At 51.8% G+C, this 16,477-nt stretch overlaps 1 protein-coding gene across 1 annotated transcript; it reads right to left on the reverse strand.

Moving 5' to 3' along the window:
• Nucleotides 1-1,962: 1,962 nt before the first annotated feature.
• Igfbp4 (insulin like growth factor binding protein 4) lies at nucleotides 1,963-13,733 on the reverse strand. The gene is made up of 4 exons (XM_075990795.1): nucleotides 13,121-13,733; nucleotides 6,557-6,702; nucleotides 5,330-5,464; nucleotides 1,963-3,255 (listed from the first exon to the last, which is right to left on the reverse strand). The coding sequence occupies exons 1-4, from the start codon at nucleotides 13,467-13,469 to the stop codon at nucleotides 3,121-3,123; spliced, it is 765 nt and encodes a 254-aa protein (XP_075846910.1). The 5' UTR covers nucleotides 13,470-13,733; the 3' UTR covers nucleotides 1,963-3,120.
• Nucleotides 13,734-16,477: the final 2,744 nt, after the last annotated feature.

Below are 16,477 nucleotides of genomic sequence, written 5' to 3' on the forward strand. Positions count from 1 at the left end.
CACACACATCATTGCTTGCCTATGAAAACTCGCAGGAGTTGATTCTCTCCTTCCACCACATGAGTCCCAGGAACCGAACTCAGATCTTCAGGCTTGGTGGCAAGTATCTTTGCCCACGGAGCCACCTTGCTAGTCCAGAAATAAGTTTCTTGTGGAGGACAGCTGCAAACAGGACCCCAGTTTTCAAGGTGCAGTGACCCCACAAGGGCACCAAAGTTTGGTCTTTGCCTCCTCTCTCCTAAGCTGCTAGCTCTGGGACTAGAGGGACCATTCAAGGACATGCAGAGGCTAGGGCAGGAGGGCGCCTCAGAATCTGGCAATGGTGTGCAAACATGGTGTTGCTTTTATTTGCTTTGACACTTGGGGCCTGGCCCCAAGACCATGGGACAAGTTATCCAGGAAAGGAGGGGCATTTGTGTGAAATGTGGAACCACTCCAAAGCACACAGCATCTGTTATCTGGTGCTAGACATCCCCCTCAAGCTCCACAGGGAAACATACTCTGTGGATGTCACACTGTCTCTCCTGTCACTCAGGAGAGCCTCCATTGGACAGATTCATAGAGCCCAGATACCAGTTATACAGGTGTGTGCCTCGGCCACATTCATCACACAGATAATATGTTATATGTACCTGTAAAAGCCCATACTCCCCCAGTTTGGGAATCACTAAACCACACTCAAACATGCATGCATGCGCACATAAGGCACACACACAGACACGAGCCACTGGGTTACTAAGTTACTAAGCTAGGCTCTGCCTTTTTCCAGAGGTTTCTGAGAGAAAAGTGTTTTCCTATAGTCCATCCTGAAGGGTGCAAGGTCAGAGCTCAGCGAGAGGGGCTAAGGAAGCTGTGCCTTGAGGAAATGCTTGCCTGTGCTTGGCTGAGGCACCCAAAACTTAATCTTCAGGCTATATCACTCCACTACCTCAACATGACTTGGCCTGGACCCCACAAGGATGAGGCCAGGGACTGGGGGAACATTCTCAACAGGACTGTATTCTTTATCTCCTGCTGCTGGCAGCGGACGGATGCCGCAGGGCCACCAGACCGCTGCAGGCTGTCCTGCGGAGGTTAAGTTAGAGATCTAGGGAGACCTAGGAAGACTACAGTCTCAGAAGAAAGCCCAGATAATAAAGAATTTAGGAACCAAGCATGATGGTGCATGCCTTTAATCCCACCTCTTGGGAGGCAGAGGCAGGTAGATCTCTATGAATTTGAGGCCAGCAGATCTACTAAGAGTTCCAGGACAGTCAGGGCTACACAGAGAAACCCTGTATATGCATGGCGGGTGGGGGAAGTTGGGAGCCAATGATGTTTGAAGCCTAGGAGGGGACTGGAGGGCAAGGACACAGAGAGGACACCATCCCCTAGAAGGCAAGAAACTCAACAGAGTCTCCAGGGTGCTTTTGACCTCCAGGGAAGAAACAATTCATCAGAAATCAGCAGATACACACACACACATACACACACACACACACACACACACGTGGAAGCAGAAGCTATGGGAAAGCGGCTATGACTCCATGTGGGAGCGTGTGCTGAAGCAAAGGCTGGGGCAGAGAGTCTAAAGTCAGGGATTCCCACTCTCCCAGTCTTTGAGAACTGAATGTTGGAGCATGTCCATCCCCAGTCAAGAACAAAGACCCCAGAGCTGTGGAATGTGCTGAGATTTACCACCACCATCCTGTCCCTCAAGTGCAGAGTGCCCTCTCCATCCCCATCAGTTAGCTATGAACCCATCCTGTGCAAACTCTAGGAAATGCCCCAGCTCCACTGGGATGTGGCCTCCAAAGCCACGGGATCCTACCTCCATTGAGAGTACCTTGGGAGTCCCCTGGCAAGAAGCCTTTTGATTTGCAGCAGGAAAAGTCTGGTGACCACCACGCAGGGTCCCCTTCCCTCCACCCCAGATTCATCCCTGTCTTTAACTGTTTAAAAAAAAAAAAAAGCCAAACACAATTATCTGGACGTTTTTTGGTTTTGTTCTGTTTTGTTTTTTAAAAAAAGAAAAAAAAATGAATGAAAAGACATCACAGCCAACAAGCAGGTCTCTAAGTCTATCCAGGTAAGCCAGAAAATGCCCAGGAGGAGAGAGAGGGTGGGACAGGAGGTGTAAGGGAAGGGCGATATGGGGAAGGAGGCGGGGCCACAGGCAGTGGGTAGCTGGAAAGACAGGGTCATCCTGGTGACTTTGTGACCAGTAACCACAATTAGGGCTCAGGCCAGGACCTCAGCAGCTCCTCATCCCCCAGTATCCTCTCCATCCAATCCAATCCTACACACACACAATCCAATCCTACATCCTTTCTTCGCTCTTAACTGCTCAAAGAGATACCCCCCTCCCCACCCCCTGTCCTCAGGCCTTCATCTCCCACTGCAGAGCTTCATCTGCAAGGCAATTAATCAGAGGACCCAACACCCAGACCCGACCCAAAGATGGGCCCTGCCCCTCAGTTGCTTCCCTCTGGAGAATCTGAGGAAGGAGAACAAGGGACAGCAACAGAGCTTGGCTTGAGCGTGGGGGAGGGTCTCATGAGCCTTAAGCCCCCTTCCACTCCACACCTTCCCACACTGACTAGATTGAGGAGAGGAAGAGTGGTCAATGTCCATGACTTTCTTTCTCTCCGACTCCAAGAATGAGGTTTCTTTTCTCCTTAGGCTTCCGGTCACCTTAAAGGAACACCTCGCATGCCACAATCAGAGGAAATGAGAACGAGACCTCCCAGGGCTGGAAACTAAAGCTGGCATGTAGTATGTTGTCAATGCATGTTTTTGGATGGCTGAATGAATGAATGAATGAATTCAAGATTGATTTGAAAACACACTGGGGCTTCCTGTTGCTACACTCAGACCTCTTGGGCTATCTAAGCCCATAGTGGGTACTCTAGGCTCAGGCTTACCCCATGGGACACACTTGTGCCCCACAGACACACACACGCACACACACACACACACACACACACACACACACACACACACACACCAAGGGAAACTTTGGGAAGGGCCGGAGGCAGAGAGCCAGGACTCAGACCAAAACTCCATGCCAGGTCAACTCTAAAGCCCCCAGAGCGCAGGGGCCTAGTGGGGGCCACTGAGTCCCCCACCTGCTGGCAGGCCTCACTCTTGGAAGCTGTCAGCCAGTTGGTGGCAGTCCAGTTCCCCCTTGGGTTCCAAGCCCCCTGGAAGCTTCACCCCTGTCTTCCGGTCCACACACCAGCACTTGCCACGCTGTCCATCCAGGGCGGGGTGGCACTGCCAAGAAAGGGCATGAGAAGGAGAGATCAGCTCCCAGGAAGACCACGTCCCCAGCCTGGCCCCCCAGATCAGACGATCGCTCTTCCAAAATGACAGCTGAAGGCAAGTGCTCTTTTTGAGCACCAGTCCCTAGAGCTCACTGCAGTAGGGAGACTTATCTAAGGAAACGTTCTAGAGAGCTTCTTCTGGTCAGGGACCTAAGAAAGTCCTTAGACTTAAAGGCATAGAAGGATTGTAAAGGCTGGATTCTTTGAAGATGTTTCATTCAGCTGGGTTGTGACTGGGCTGGGACTTGAAACAGGGAATTAAAGCTGGGAGCAGGATCCAAGTTGGAGTAAAGGTAGCATCTGGACTACAGCTGAAGCTGGGTTAGGGATTATGGTTAAAACGCTAAAATGTGAGCCAGGTAAAGTGGGCAGCCTAAGTCAGAAGCAGTTAGGCTAGACGTGCTAGCACAAGGCCTGTGACCCCAGCCCTTAGGAAGCAGAGGCAGGAGGACTGTTGCAAGAAACTTAAATCAGAATAAAGACAGAAGTCAAGGTCAGAAGAACAGAGTCAGGCTAAACTTCAGGTCAGAATTAGACTGGGGTGGGGGTGGGGCCCAGAAGCATATTTCAAAGCCAGACTCAAAGCTGGAATGCAGATTGGCTCAAGACTCAGAACTGGTGTGGGGATAAAGAGCCAAGCGTCACAGCTTTTTTCCTGCAACAAAAATTAAAGGTAAAAAATACATGCAGCATTATATAACATAAAAAACAAACCCCGGTATAATCCCGGTACGTTGGACTTCAGTTAATACTTGCATCAATGGACCCCACTACTCTTTGATACGAGTGATGAAATCAGCTGTGAAGAGGGCCCAGTATAAGGTGATTCTACAGTCAGGTGGTGGTGGCTAATGTTTGTAATCCCAGCCCTCGGGAGGCAGAGACAGGCAGAGCTCTGTGAGTTCGAGGCCAGCCTGGTCTACAAAGTGAATTCCCGACAGCCAAGACTGTTACACAGAGAAACCCTGTCGGGGAGGGAGGGTGATAATTCTGCACTTTCTCCTTGTTTTTCAACAAACCCCAAAACCATTCTTAGAAACGGTTGGGTGTTTTTGTTGTTTTGGTTTGTTTAATTGGGGGGAGCGGTGCTGTTAAGAACTGAGACATGGAATTTGTGTTGGGATAAAGGCTGAAGATAGGTCAGGCACAGGTTCTGAGCCACCATCCCTGGCCCATCACACCCTTATCTTCCCGTGTTGGGAAGGACCCAGGACAGGAGTGTCATCTTCCTAGTGAGGCCTCTGCTGGTTGAGTAGCAGCCCACAATGAGGTTATTTCCCTAGTGGGAGGGTGACATATGTCCCTACATTGACACAACCTAGAGAAGCAGGCCAAGGCTCCCCAGACCACACTGAGCACAAGGCACTCCAGTACCCTGCCAAGATATACCACCCTCCTGATGGGCCAGAGATGAGATCAAGCGGGCTGCTCCTGCTTTATGTACATGCCAGCATGCGGGGCATTCTGAAGGAGTAAGTGAATGTGAGGCCGCTACCCGCTGCCTTCTCTCCTGATCCCTCTTCGTCTGCTTCCAACCCCACGACTGTCTCAGGTCATTAGACCCAGCTCGACCTCCATCCTTACTGCACCCGAGAATCTGAGCTCAGCTGCAGAAGTGTGCGTTCTTTCCTCCATGATGTCTCATAACTTGGGGTCTGTCCCTAAGCCCAGATGAAGCTGCAGACATTCAGACACGAGGAGCACTACTTCAAAGAAGGAGGAGGGGGAGCACTGGGAGCAGGGTTTATGGCACAGATGGGGAATTCTCAAGAACTGCAAACAGCCATGGAAGGAAAGCAAGTGGTGGTGTCGGCTGCCCAGGCCCCTCTGCTCCTTTCTGAGTCTGTCTCTCATCTTTAAAACAATGAGATGGACAGAACATGCTAAGAGTCCTAGGCTAGAACAGGGTTGAGGGAGACCCAAAACGGCTGGGTTGGATTTGGGGAGCTTCTCTTCCTATCCTGAGGGGAGCCAGGCATTCCCCAGGATGAGGCCAGCACCTCGCAGCAGCAGGGGAGACCCACCTGTTTGGGGTGGAAGTTGCCATTGCGGTCACAGTTGGGAATGGGGATGATAAAGAGGTCTTCATGGGTCCGGCTCTGTGAGGCAGCCAGTCGCTCCAGGGCACGGTGCAGCTCACTCTGGCAGGAACCCTGGGGCTGGGGAGTGAACAACAAAACTGCTCAGCAGAAGAGAAAGGCGGGGAGACCAAGCTGGGGCTCCAGCCCGGTCTACAGAGCTGGTTCCAGGACAGGTCCAAAGCTACAGAGAAACCCTGTCTCGGAAAAAAAAAGTGGGGGTCGGGAGAGAAACAAGAGGGTTAAAGGCCCTGTGTGAAGAGTCAAGGCCTGGGTACTGGACAGGGGCACAAGAAGTGAAAGCAGAAACTTAGATTCAACTAACAAGGATAGACACTAAAGCATGCCTCAAAAACAAACAGGCAGTGGTGGCACATATCTGCAGCCCCAGCACTCTGGAAGCAGAGGCAGGAGGACTATTGCAAGTTCAAGGCTACCCTGGTATAAACAGGAAGTTCTAGGCCTGCCTGGGCTACAAAGTGAGACCCCCATCTCACAAGAAATAATTAGGAAAAAAGGGGGCAAGGGTTAACAAGGGAGTGGTAAGGAAAGAGGCCTTTGGGATTTCTAGACCTAAACAAAAGGAATAAACAAAATAACATCTAGGTTTGCACCCACTGGAACAATTAGCCAGACCCTAGAGAATCCCAAATCCTCTTGCTATGGCCAGTTTACTAAACCCTTTTGTTTCTAAGATTTGGGCAGAGAATCCAAGAAAAGGACCAAGAGTTAGGTGGTAGTGGCACATGCCTTTAATTCCAGTGCTTGGGAGGCAGAGGCAGGCGGATCTCTAGGTTCAAGGCCCGGTCTACATAGTGAGTATGAGAATAACCAGATCAACACAGAGAAATCCTGTCTTTGAAAAATCAAAAAAGAAGAAGAAGAAGAAGAAGAAGAAGAAGAAGAAGAAGAAGAAGAAGAAGAAGAAGAAGAAGAAGAAGAAGAAGAAGAAGAAGAAAAAGAAACACTAGGGACCCTGGATTCTGCTTTTATCAATCAACTCAGCTATGCCATATTTCTGTGCAGAGCGGAAGAGGAATCACGAAGAGAAAAATGAGGCTTCTCCCTGGGCTCTTGTACACCCAGAAGGCTCTGGGGCGTGCTGGGTGAACATAGCCCAGATCTAGTCATGGGATTTCTGTAAGCATATATCTGTGGGTCAGAGGTGCTCACCACAGGACGGGGTTCCTCCCGGGGTGTTCCCACGACTTTCATCTTGCTCCGGTCTCGCATTTTGGCCATATGCTTCTGCAGGCACCTATGATCGTGGGCACTGCAGGGGTTGAAGCTGTTGTTGGGATGGTCGCTCTCATCCTTGTCTGTAGGTCGTGGGGGGAAAGGCAGAGGTCAGCATCAGAAAAGAACAGAGGTTTACACTCCCCCAACCTCCCACCTGCTTCCTCCTGCATCAGGAGTCTCCATAGTACCACAGAGCCTCTGTTCAGAAGAAATAGGAGCAGTCTCCAGCTCCACCCCACTCCTCTGGATGTCTTTGGAAGAATATTCCTCTTGAAGTCCTTGACTTGTTCCTCACCCCACCCAGTTCAGAATTCAGATAAGTCACCAGCTGCAGTAGCCCAGATGGCAGGGGGGATCCCTTGGGCCCTGCAGGGAGGTCTGAGGCAGGCAGTGGGAGGGGGGACTACTGGATCTTCTACCAGCTCAGTTCAGCTCCTCCCACCAACCCCCTCTCCATCTGCTCACTCTTCCGGTCTCCTTCCCTGCTCTTTCAGCATCTGGCTGAGCCTGCCAGGGATCCCTAGGGCCAAAATCATATTTTCCATGAGCGAGGAGTCTGGCCCCAAAGGTTCTCCCACTGTCTGGGTCTGTTAGTGTGTGTGTCTGCATGAGAGAGAGAGAAAGAGAGAGAGAGAGAGAGAGAGAGAGGAGGGGAGAGGGGAGAGGGAGGAGAGAGAGAAAGGATAGAGGAGAAGACAGGGGAGGGGAGGGGAGGGGAGGGGAGGGGAGGGGAGGGGAGGGGAGGGGAGAGGAGAGGAGAGGAGAGGAGAGGAGAGGAGAGGAGAGGAGAGGAGAGGAGAGGAGAGGAGAGGAGAGACTGTGGCCCAGGAGCAAAGAAAGCAGCCAACCACATTCTCCAGCCTCGACCCCTAGGTCTCACATCTTTAACCGCGAGGCATCATTCAATGTCCATGTGAGTCACCCAGAAACAGGAAAAGGGCTATCTGGAGATTCGAATCATGAAGTTGGACCCTGTCTCTGCGGCCCCTTTTAAAGGTTCTATGTGAGCTGCTCCATCCAGCAGGTCCCGCATTGTGACCATGCTGCTTCCTTCTGGCAGCCAGGGCCGGAATGCAAGGCTGAGCAGGGGAAGGAGGTTGGAAAAACTTCTCAGCACATCAGAGCCACCTCTGAAATGTTCAGACTTGGCAGCTCAATGCAGGCCCAAGAGCAGAGCCCCTGCCAGCATTCCAGATGTTGGCAGGCCGACAGGAGGTTACATCTGGTTTGCCTCAGGACTTTTTTTTTCCTGAGGAGTTAGCAGGTTCCTCCATACATGGCAACAGTCCCAGAGCTGCCTCTGGGTCAAATGGTATTTTTCTGCCTAGCCAAAGCTGGGGAGTTGGTTTTTGTTTTATTCTTCTGGTTTGTGAGACAAGGGAAGGGAAGTATACCGATGAAGGGACACCAGGCAAGGAGGGATCTATACCATTTAGATATAAACGGTTAAGATTCCATACCAGAATAAAACTGACTCACCAGGGATTGGAGATTTTGACGTGCTAGTGTAGAAAATTAAAGGACAGAAATAGGTAAAGCAGATAGATACAGCCATCCTTCTGCAGATGTGACAGAAAGATAGTCCCAAGGGGGCCCCCGGCCCTACATCAAGCTTGGGAGAGTCAGCTGAAGAGGATGGAGGGCAGTTCTGAGAGTCACATGACATAACCAGTCTGTTTATTCTCTCTGATTGACTGTCTTTTCACAGTCAGAATGCCTTTGCACAGACTCTCTGGTTCTTTTTGGTAAACATGAGATGTTTTTAGGATCAGAGTTCAGGGATTAAAGAAGAATTTGAGGCAGGGATGGTGGGTGGGAGGGAGAGGCAAGGATTCTACCCCCAAACTACAATCCCAGCCCCACTATCTCTTTTTCTTTTGTTTTGAGATGGGGTCTCATATAGCCCAGAGAGGCCTCACTCAAACTTGCTGTGTAGCCAAGTCTGGCCTTGAATTCCCCTTTTTCTACCTTCCCTGCCCAAGTATTGGGTTATCGGCAGGCGCCGCTACAATCTGGCTCCCAGCCCTGATGTTATTTTTCAGTTTTGTTTTAGGAGCTTTTTTTTTTTTTTTTTTTTTTTTTTTATATTTATTTATTTATTATGTATACAATATTCTGTCTGTATGCCTGAAGGCCAGAAGAGGGCACCAGACCTCTTTACAGGTGGTTGTGAGCCACCATGTGGTTGCTGGGAATTGAACTCAGGACCTTTGGAAGAGCAGGCAGTGTCTTAACCTCTGAGCCATCTCTCTCCAGCCCTGTTTTAGGAGCTTTTAAAGAAAGGAGTTGTCTCAGCAGCTTGGGAGCGAGATATGATGAGCTTTGATATGATGGGCCTTCAAGAGTCCAGAGAAAGATGGCCCGAGACTTGACAACACTTCCGCTTCCCAGTGTGGCACTTCTGTGAGTAGAAGCCAACAATGAGGAATCCTTGGGGGCTTATCCATGGGTATTTGAGATGTTCACCATTAATGAGAGCAATTGAATAGCTCGTTGAAGCCTAGAACTACATGGGGCATAGAGTGAGCCTAGAAGCATAGCTCATGCTGATGTCAGAATTAAATGGTCCCATGTCGTAGAGGGGCTTAACTGGACATAGCTGAGCATGGCTGTTTCCATGGCCTAGCCCAGTGACCCCCGGTTCAAATCTACACTTAGAGTAAAACCCACCATTTTAGGAGAGTAGCTTCTAATCGGTCTTGGGGCATAACACAGATTAAGTCCACATCCATCCACCACACAGAACCACAAATGTTTATGAACAACCACATGTCCAGGCACGTGCTTTTCCAGGTGTGCACACCTCCACCCACTCAAGTACTCTGACCCTACTCTGGCCAAAAACACAGACCAGGCCAGGACATACTAACACCCCAGTCTCTCTGGCCACGGTTTGTTGACTCTCCATTTAATCTGTAACTTTTCCTTGTCTGTCCATGCGTACCTGGAGAGTCCACCTTTAGGTACGGAGCTTGAGCAGGCCGGAAGATGGGGGGTAGTGCTGAGCCTCTCAAAAACATTAACTTGCTAGCACTGTTAGCTTCTAATGCCTTCTACCAAACACCCAATACTCCTGAGCAAGAGCTGGAGGCAGACCCCTCCTCTTTTGGGGGCTTCAAAAAGCTTGTCTAGAAAGTGGAGCTGCCAAAGCGGAGCAGGTCTCCTCCTCTAGCTCCTGCATGGAGCAGTGGAGCTGGGCACACTGCCAGCCAGCCATGGCAACAGTCTTGCTCCTCGCTCCATAGCAGAGCAGGGCAAGGGGCAAGCCCCCAAGGAGAAGCTGTATACAGCTCTGGCCCCAATAGAGGCAAAAGATCCTGCTGCCTAACTTCACCTCCATGGTTTCTCCTCAGGACCAGCCCCTGACCCCTCCAAGTCACACAGGCTAAGAACTGAGTGGGTCCTGCTACCCAGACTGAGATGTGTCAGCCATGCTCTGGAGAGTCACCCACCTGCCCACCAAAAATGCCTTTCTCTTCCTTCATCCCCTAGACCTTGGCTGAAGATCGAAGACCGCCCATGACAGACCCCAGGTTTCTATGAGATTTTGATCAAGGGGTGCCTTTTACTGTTGCTTCTGCTGCTGGCCTCTAAGGAGACAAGAGACCCTGCAAAAACAACCAACCCTTCTCCACCCCCGTGACTCTCCCTCACCCTATGCTCTGCAAAGTCTCTTAGCCTCTTCAATCATACCCTCATCACCACTCCAAATTGACCTTACACTCTGTATCAGATGCCTCAAAACGAAGAAGCATTTGACCGAGAGGGAAACTGAGGTAGAAAAGAGGAAGGGAGACTCGTCTTTGGCAGCTTTAAGCATCAATAATTTAGGCTTCATCGGTATTAAAGAAAAACACTAGGCAGCCATGCTCTTCCTCCCCTCTCCCCTAAAGCACAGGATGTTTGGGAAGGCCCAGTTTCCATGACATGACTAGATTCCCAGTACCAAAGTGGGACAATATTTGCTGTGTTGTCTAAAAATTAACCCAGCCTGCCTGTTCCCTAACCCTGTCCCGGAGGGACCTAGTGCCTGGTTTAGGAACTCCCTGTCCCAAGCTTGACCTCCCCATTGAACATTCTCTTGAATTTCAAGAGTCGAGGGTCAATATCATGATATGAAATTGTAGACTTATGACGCATGCACCTGACCCCATCTCTGGTAGCCTTGGTAGTGCTGATCCCCAGCCTGTTAGAAAGGAGAACAGGGCAGGCTGGGACAACATGCCACTATAAAAAATAAAAAGGAGAGCTTGTGCCAAAGGACCACTTACTTAAATCATCTGCGGAAGCTCCGACCCAAGAGCAAAGAGCAGAAAGAATAGACTAACACCCTTCACCAAAGTATTTCAGGACATGGATCCCAAACCTGGAGACCACAAAGGACAATGGTCCATTGACAAAGTAAGGTGTGAGGTAGGGACTGAGCCTTGCTCCATCTTTCACCAGAGACCCTGCAATGGCCTTTGTACAGTTCTATGGGTACTCCTCCCATGATGCAAAGGTGCCAGGCCATGACAAGGAAGTACTAGGAAGCATTGGCCATAGCTTGCCAATCGAGTGTCTAATGTTAGCCAGGTGGTGGTGGTGCACACCTTTAACCCCGGCAGTGAGGAGGTAGAGGCAGGCAGATCTCTGTGAGTTTGAGGCCAGCCTGGTCAGCAGAGAGAGTTCAAGGACAGCCAGGGTCCTTCTGGTTTCTGATCTTCCCTCTTCAGATAGCTGTATCCACGGTGTGGCAGAAGACAAGGTCAGGAAGTGGGAGGAGAATTAGTGACTTAAGACCCAAAGTCCAAAACAGACCATTTCCAGACTCCTCTAGAAGCCTCACGTCCACAGAATAATCAGAAACTGTGCCAGGAGTTCCGAACCCCCGAGGGGATCCGGTTTTCCTCCACAATGTAGGGATGCTTCTATTCAACCAGAAGAGAAGGCTCTTGTAGATCTCTTCTGGCTCGTGCTCAAGTTGGGAAGAGAGGAGACTACCAGCCACCCTCACCCGCTGCTACATGCCCACTAAGCTGGTAGACAGCAAAGACTCGAAGTGGGCACCCTAAACATGCAGCCCTGTCTCCTGCTCTCACTGCCCCCAAGATCAAGGAATCACTCTCCCCCGGGACCCTCCTCCCCCTCCGGCAACGCTGGGTGCCAGGCTGGCATTTCTCCCAGACTGTTTCTGCTGACCCAACTCTCCTTGCTCAGGGGCAGGAAGGGCAGAGAGGCACCCCTGGGGTCCACCTCCTTCCTGTTTTCCCTGCATCCTGCTTTCCTCAGACTAATAAGTTGCTGAGGGTTGAGGAAGTGGACCGGTCTGGGACCCAGAGCAGGAAGCTTGGGGCCGAAGTCCCAGCATCCGGACTGCAACAATGGAAGAGTGAGCAGCAGGAAAAGAGAGAAGCGGCAGACTGCGGCTCAGCGGCAGCAAGGCTGTCCCAGAAGGGACAATCACCAGAGTCGGGGATACAGACAGGCAGAACAGTCACCAAGAGAGACATCAAAAGAGCACCCGAATCTGAGGTAAAAGAGAGAGGCCAGCAGAGAAGCAAACTAAAGCAGAGCGAGAGAAGGAAACCTATAGAACTCAGGAGAGCGAGAGGAAAGAGAACTCGGGATTGTTTGGAGAAACTAGAAGTTGGGCCACACAGCAGGAAATAACAAAAGAGCAAGAGAAGGGTTCTTAGAAGAAAATGCGAAAGGCCCACTGAGAAATGAGAACGGGGAAAAGTAAATACAAGATCAGCGCAAGGGACACTCTGAAAACCGTCTACTTGTCCATCCGTCCCTCCTCTCCTCTCAGCCCATACAGTCCCAAGAGTTCTGCAGCTCTGGGCTGCAAGCCAGCACTTCCCTCCGGTCCCCTCAGATGACACCTGCCGGGAGGAAGGAACAAGAAACCTGGATGTGCCAGCTTGGCAGAAAGAGCCCTGCCTTCCACTGCTTCTGGGGCCTTCCGGGAAGCACAGATCTCATTCTTTACTATCGGAGTCCCTCGGATTTGTATGCCCCACTTCACCATAGGGTGAGGATTGAAAAGTCTAGGCCCTGGTTCCTCACACCTTTGGGTGTCACCGGAAAATGGGTGTGGAGCAGGCCCTGGATCAGGAACAGAAAAGGACCCCCCCAACACACTACACACACACACACACACACACACACACACACACACACACACCATCCTTATCGCAGTTTTCTGGCAAATGTAACTGAACCAGGTCATTTTACTTACCATAATCGCCTCAGGAGCCAGGCTTACCATTGAGACGGAGGCCCCGCTTCCCAAAGAAAGGAGGTTTGAGCTGAAGGGATGGTACCAGGTTCCCCTTGACCAGTGGCAACTGGCACTGGGATTCGGTGCCAGTTTTCAGGCTCTGCCACGTACCTCCCTTCTCCTCAACTCACTGGGAGCTTTCAAGGGCCTCCCAGGCCAACCCGAATGGGAGCCAAGTGGCAAGGAAGAGGGCTCTTGGAAAAGGTGACAAAGGAATGGTAGGTATGCCTTACCAGAGGACTGCAGGCTTTCCTGGATGGCCTCGATCTCCGACAGCTCCGTGCACACGCCCTGCCCGTGCATCAGTGTGCGCAGGGGCTTCTCCACTCCCCGGGGCGGGTAGCAGCGCATACCTGAGCCACAGCGTGGGGTGTACACCCCGCAGGGCATCCCCAAGCCCAGGGCACAAGTGGCGCAACAACCGCAGCCAGGCTCCCGCACCAGCTCCTCGCAACCCACAGGGGGGCGGCAGCGCGCCAGTTTCTCCTCGGAGCAGGGGGGGCAGTGGATGGCTTCGTCGCCCAGGCTCGGCAGAGGCCCTGCGGCCAGCAGCAGGGCGGCCACGAGGCCGAAGGGCAGCATGGTGAGGACGAAGATTGGGCACAGAAGGGGAGCGCGGACTCGCGAGCGGGCTGCAAGGGACCCGGAGGCAGCGCCCAGGGCGCTAAGTGGACCAGACTCGGAGGGCGTGGGGACACGGGGCGGCCCCGGTAGGCAGGGACGGAGCTGGGGAAGTTAGCAAGCACGCTGGAGCGGAGCGAGCCTGGCCACCCAGGCGCTGCGCTGCATCCTCGGCCCGGCCCAGCAGGCGGCGGGGGCAGGGGGCTGAGCGGCTGCCCGGGACCGGCTCCCGGGACTTTATACCGGCCCCCTGGCCACACCCCCAGCGCCGTCCCTGAGGTGGGAGAGCAGAGGCGGGTGAGGGGGAACTGGAGCGGGAGAAGAGGCCGTTAGGGGGAGGGGGCTCTGGCCTGAGTCACAGCCACCGCTACAATATCTGAAAGTCCTTTGCTCTGCAGGAAAAAAAAAAAAAAACAAAAAAAAACAAAAAACAGCGCAGTTTGGAAGCGGTGACCAGCGTGCAAAAGGCCTCTGAGCCTCTGAACCAGAGCCCTCGGGGGGTTGGGGGAGGCAGGGCGAGGAGAGGCGAAGGGGGTGCTGCTTGGTTCCCTTCCTCGACCTCGACCTCGAAGGATTCCTTCCCAGACACCTGGGCAACCCTTGAGAACCTGACCTCTTAGCCGACTCAAGGTCCTTGCGTTCAGTCACCTTCCTTGGCCGGAGGCCGCCACCCTACCCCACTCCCTGGCACGTTCAGTCTCAATCTCTGAAGACCACAGTGTGTGAGGTGGGGCAAGCACTCTTATAAGGGGTTCAGGAGAGCTCCGGGCTTGAGGCGCCGACAGGCAGCCGTCTTTTCACTTGCCCCTAGAATCTCTGCCGCTTGACCCCCCGCCCCAGGTTCCATTTGAGTCTTGCTGTACTCTGTTTCCACAACTCCAGGACAAAGAGCCAAGCCTCTTCCTCTTTCTTAGATGTTTTCACCTCTACTGCCTCGTTTAAATTCTGGAAGGAGACTGGCCTACAAGACTGACATTGGCCACGTACCAAGACGTACGTTTAACAACCCCAGGAGGTACCGCTCTTTGTACTCATTGTGTAATTGTATGGTTATTGTGACCATTTCCCAGTAGGTGGCAGTCAAAGATTTCCAGAAAGGGAAGCCTCTTAATTTTCCCGACGCCACTTCTCCCCTAGGTGATATCCTATTGATAAGCGTATCTATTCCCTACCCCTCGCAGAAATCCTTCTGGAAATGGGAATAGATCTAGAGACCCACCTCCTACCTTCTTTCTCATTTCTCCCTACGCCTCTTTACCCTCCCCAACTTTTCTTTCTGTCTGTCCGGGCATCATCGGAGGCCGGGTAGATTTGGAGGGTAGATGGGATCGGGAGGGTCTTGCCTAAACATCTAAGGAGAAGCCAAACTAAAGTATAGCTCCTAGATCCCTTCTTGCTCTTTGTCCCTGGGCAAGGGTCTTTCAGCCGCGGGATTAGGCCACCTCCCACTTTCGGCAAAAGTAAAATGTTGGCGCGTTTGGAGGAAGAAAGGCGCCAAGAGCTGGACATGGAGGACAGACCAAAAAGTTGCGAACTGACGGCACCTACTGGCAACCCTTAGGACTGCAGGAGGGCTGACGTGTTAGGGCCGGAGACAGGGACTCTCAGTCACATCTCAAGGATCAGGTTGGATCCCTCCTGTCCCATCTGCCTTGGAGAAAGGTAAACAGAACAGGTTCTTCAAGCTCCTGGGAGGAAGCCAGCGTTTTTCTAATTCAAAAACCAGTCCCTGCCCCCACTCTCTTCCTTAAATCCAGTCGGCCTCCTACTTAACGAATAAACTTGAAGTTTATTTCTAGCTAAAAGGAAGGCTGAGTATCACCCCCCTCTTCCACCTCTTGGAACCCTTGTGGGAATAAATGGACCAAAAAGGACAGTTTTGAAGCCCAATGCCCAACTTGCTGTCCAGACAGCAAGCCCAAGATGGGTAGAAACCCTGGGATGAAGCCAGCCTGGGATGAAGTACAGGTGCTGTGGGAGGTGGGCATTCTGTACAGGTTTCTAGATGACACCGATGCCCCCACTCTGTCTCAACCCAAGCGACTGCCCCTAACCCATCCTCTGGTGTCCTCCCCATCACTGCCTAGACTCTTTCCCAGGAAGCCAGAGACCAAGAACTGCTGTCCACATATGGCGTGTTCACGAAGCACCTGTTGCACCAGGACTTTGTGCTTTGTCTTGAGAATAAAGAGATGACCAAAACCACTCTGCCTCAAGGAGAGAGAAGATGAGTGTGCAGTGGAAATAAGTTTTCTAAGACATGCACAGGTGCCCTGGGGGATATTTATAGGGGACACATGGGGACCCAGGGGCATGAGCGGTCAGTTCTATCTCTGGGGCATAAGAAGTGTTCACTGAAGAGGTGACCTGAGACTACGCCTTCTGTGCTCAAGACTAAAATAAAACTGGCATTGGCATGGTCAGACTAGATTATCAATCCAGAATTGTCACTAGGGACCCTGAAGTTCTTTGAGCTTTTGGGGCTTGTCTAGCAAAAGGGGCTCTGCAATAAGAGCCCCTTGAGGGAAAGGCCTGGAATGAAATGGACACCATGAATTTAGTGCCTTCCTAGACCTCCCCTGCTAGGAACTCATTCCAGATAGCAGGAGTTCTCCTGATGACAGGACTGTGTCCTCGCTCCCCGCCACACACAATGAACTGGAGACTCTCAGGGTGGAACGTGGTCAGGGAGTAGGGAGAAGTGGAAGAGTCAGAGCCAGGGCCCCTGAGTGTAAGCTGCAGCAGAGCCCATTAACGTTATACGATCCTAGATCCGACACTTAGCATCTTTTCAAAAAAGATTTATTGGCCTAAAAAGAAAGACAGAAAGGAAAGAAGGAAAAAAAGGAAGGAAGGAAGGAAGGAAGGAAGGAAGGAAGGAAGGAAGGAAGGAAGAAAGAAAGAAAAAATGCCAGCCAGGAGTGGCACACCACTTGGGAGACAGAGGCAGGCAGATCTCTCAGTCCAAG

This window comes from Microtus pennsylvanicus, chromosome 11 (assembly GCF_037038515.1).
Source record: "Microtus pennsylvanicus isolate mMicPen1 chromosome 11, mMicPen1.hap1, whole genome shotgun sequence".
Taxonomy (NCBI): domain Eukaryota; kingdom Metazoa; phylum Chordata; class Mammalia; order Rodentia; family Cricetidae; genus Microtus; species Microtus pennsylvanicus.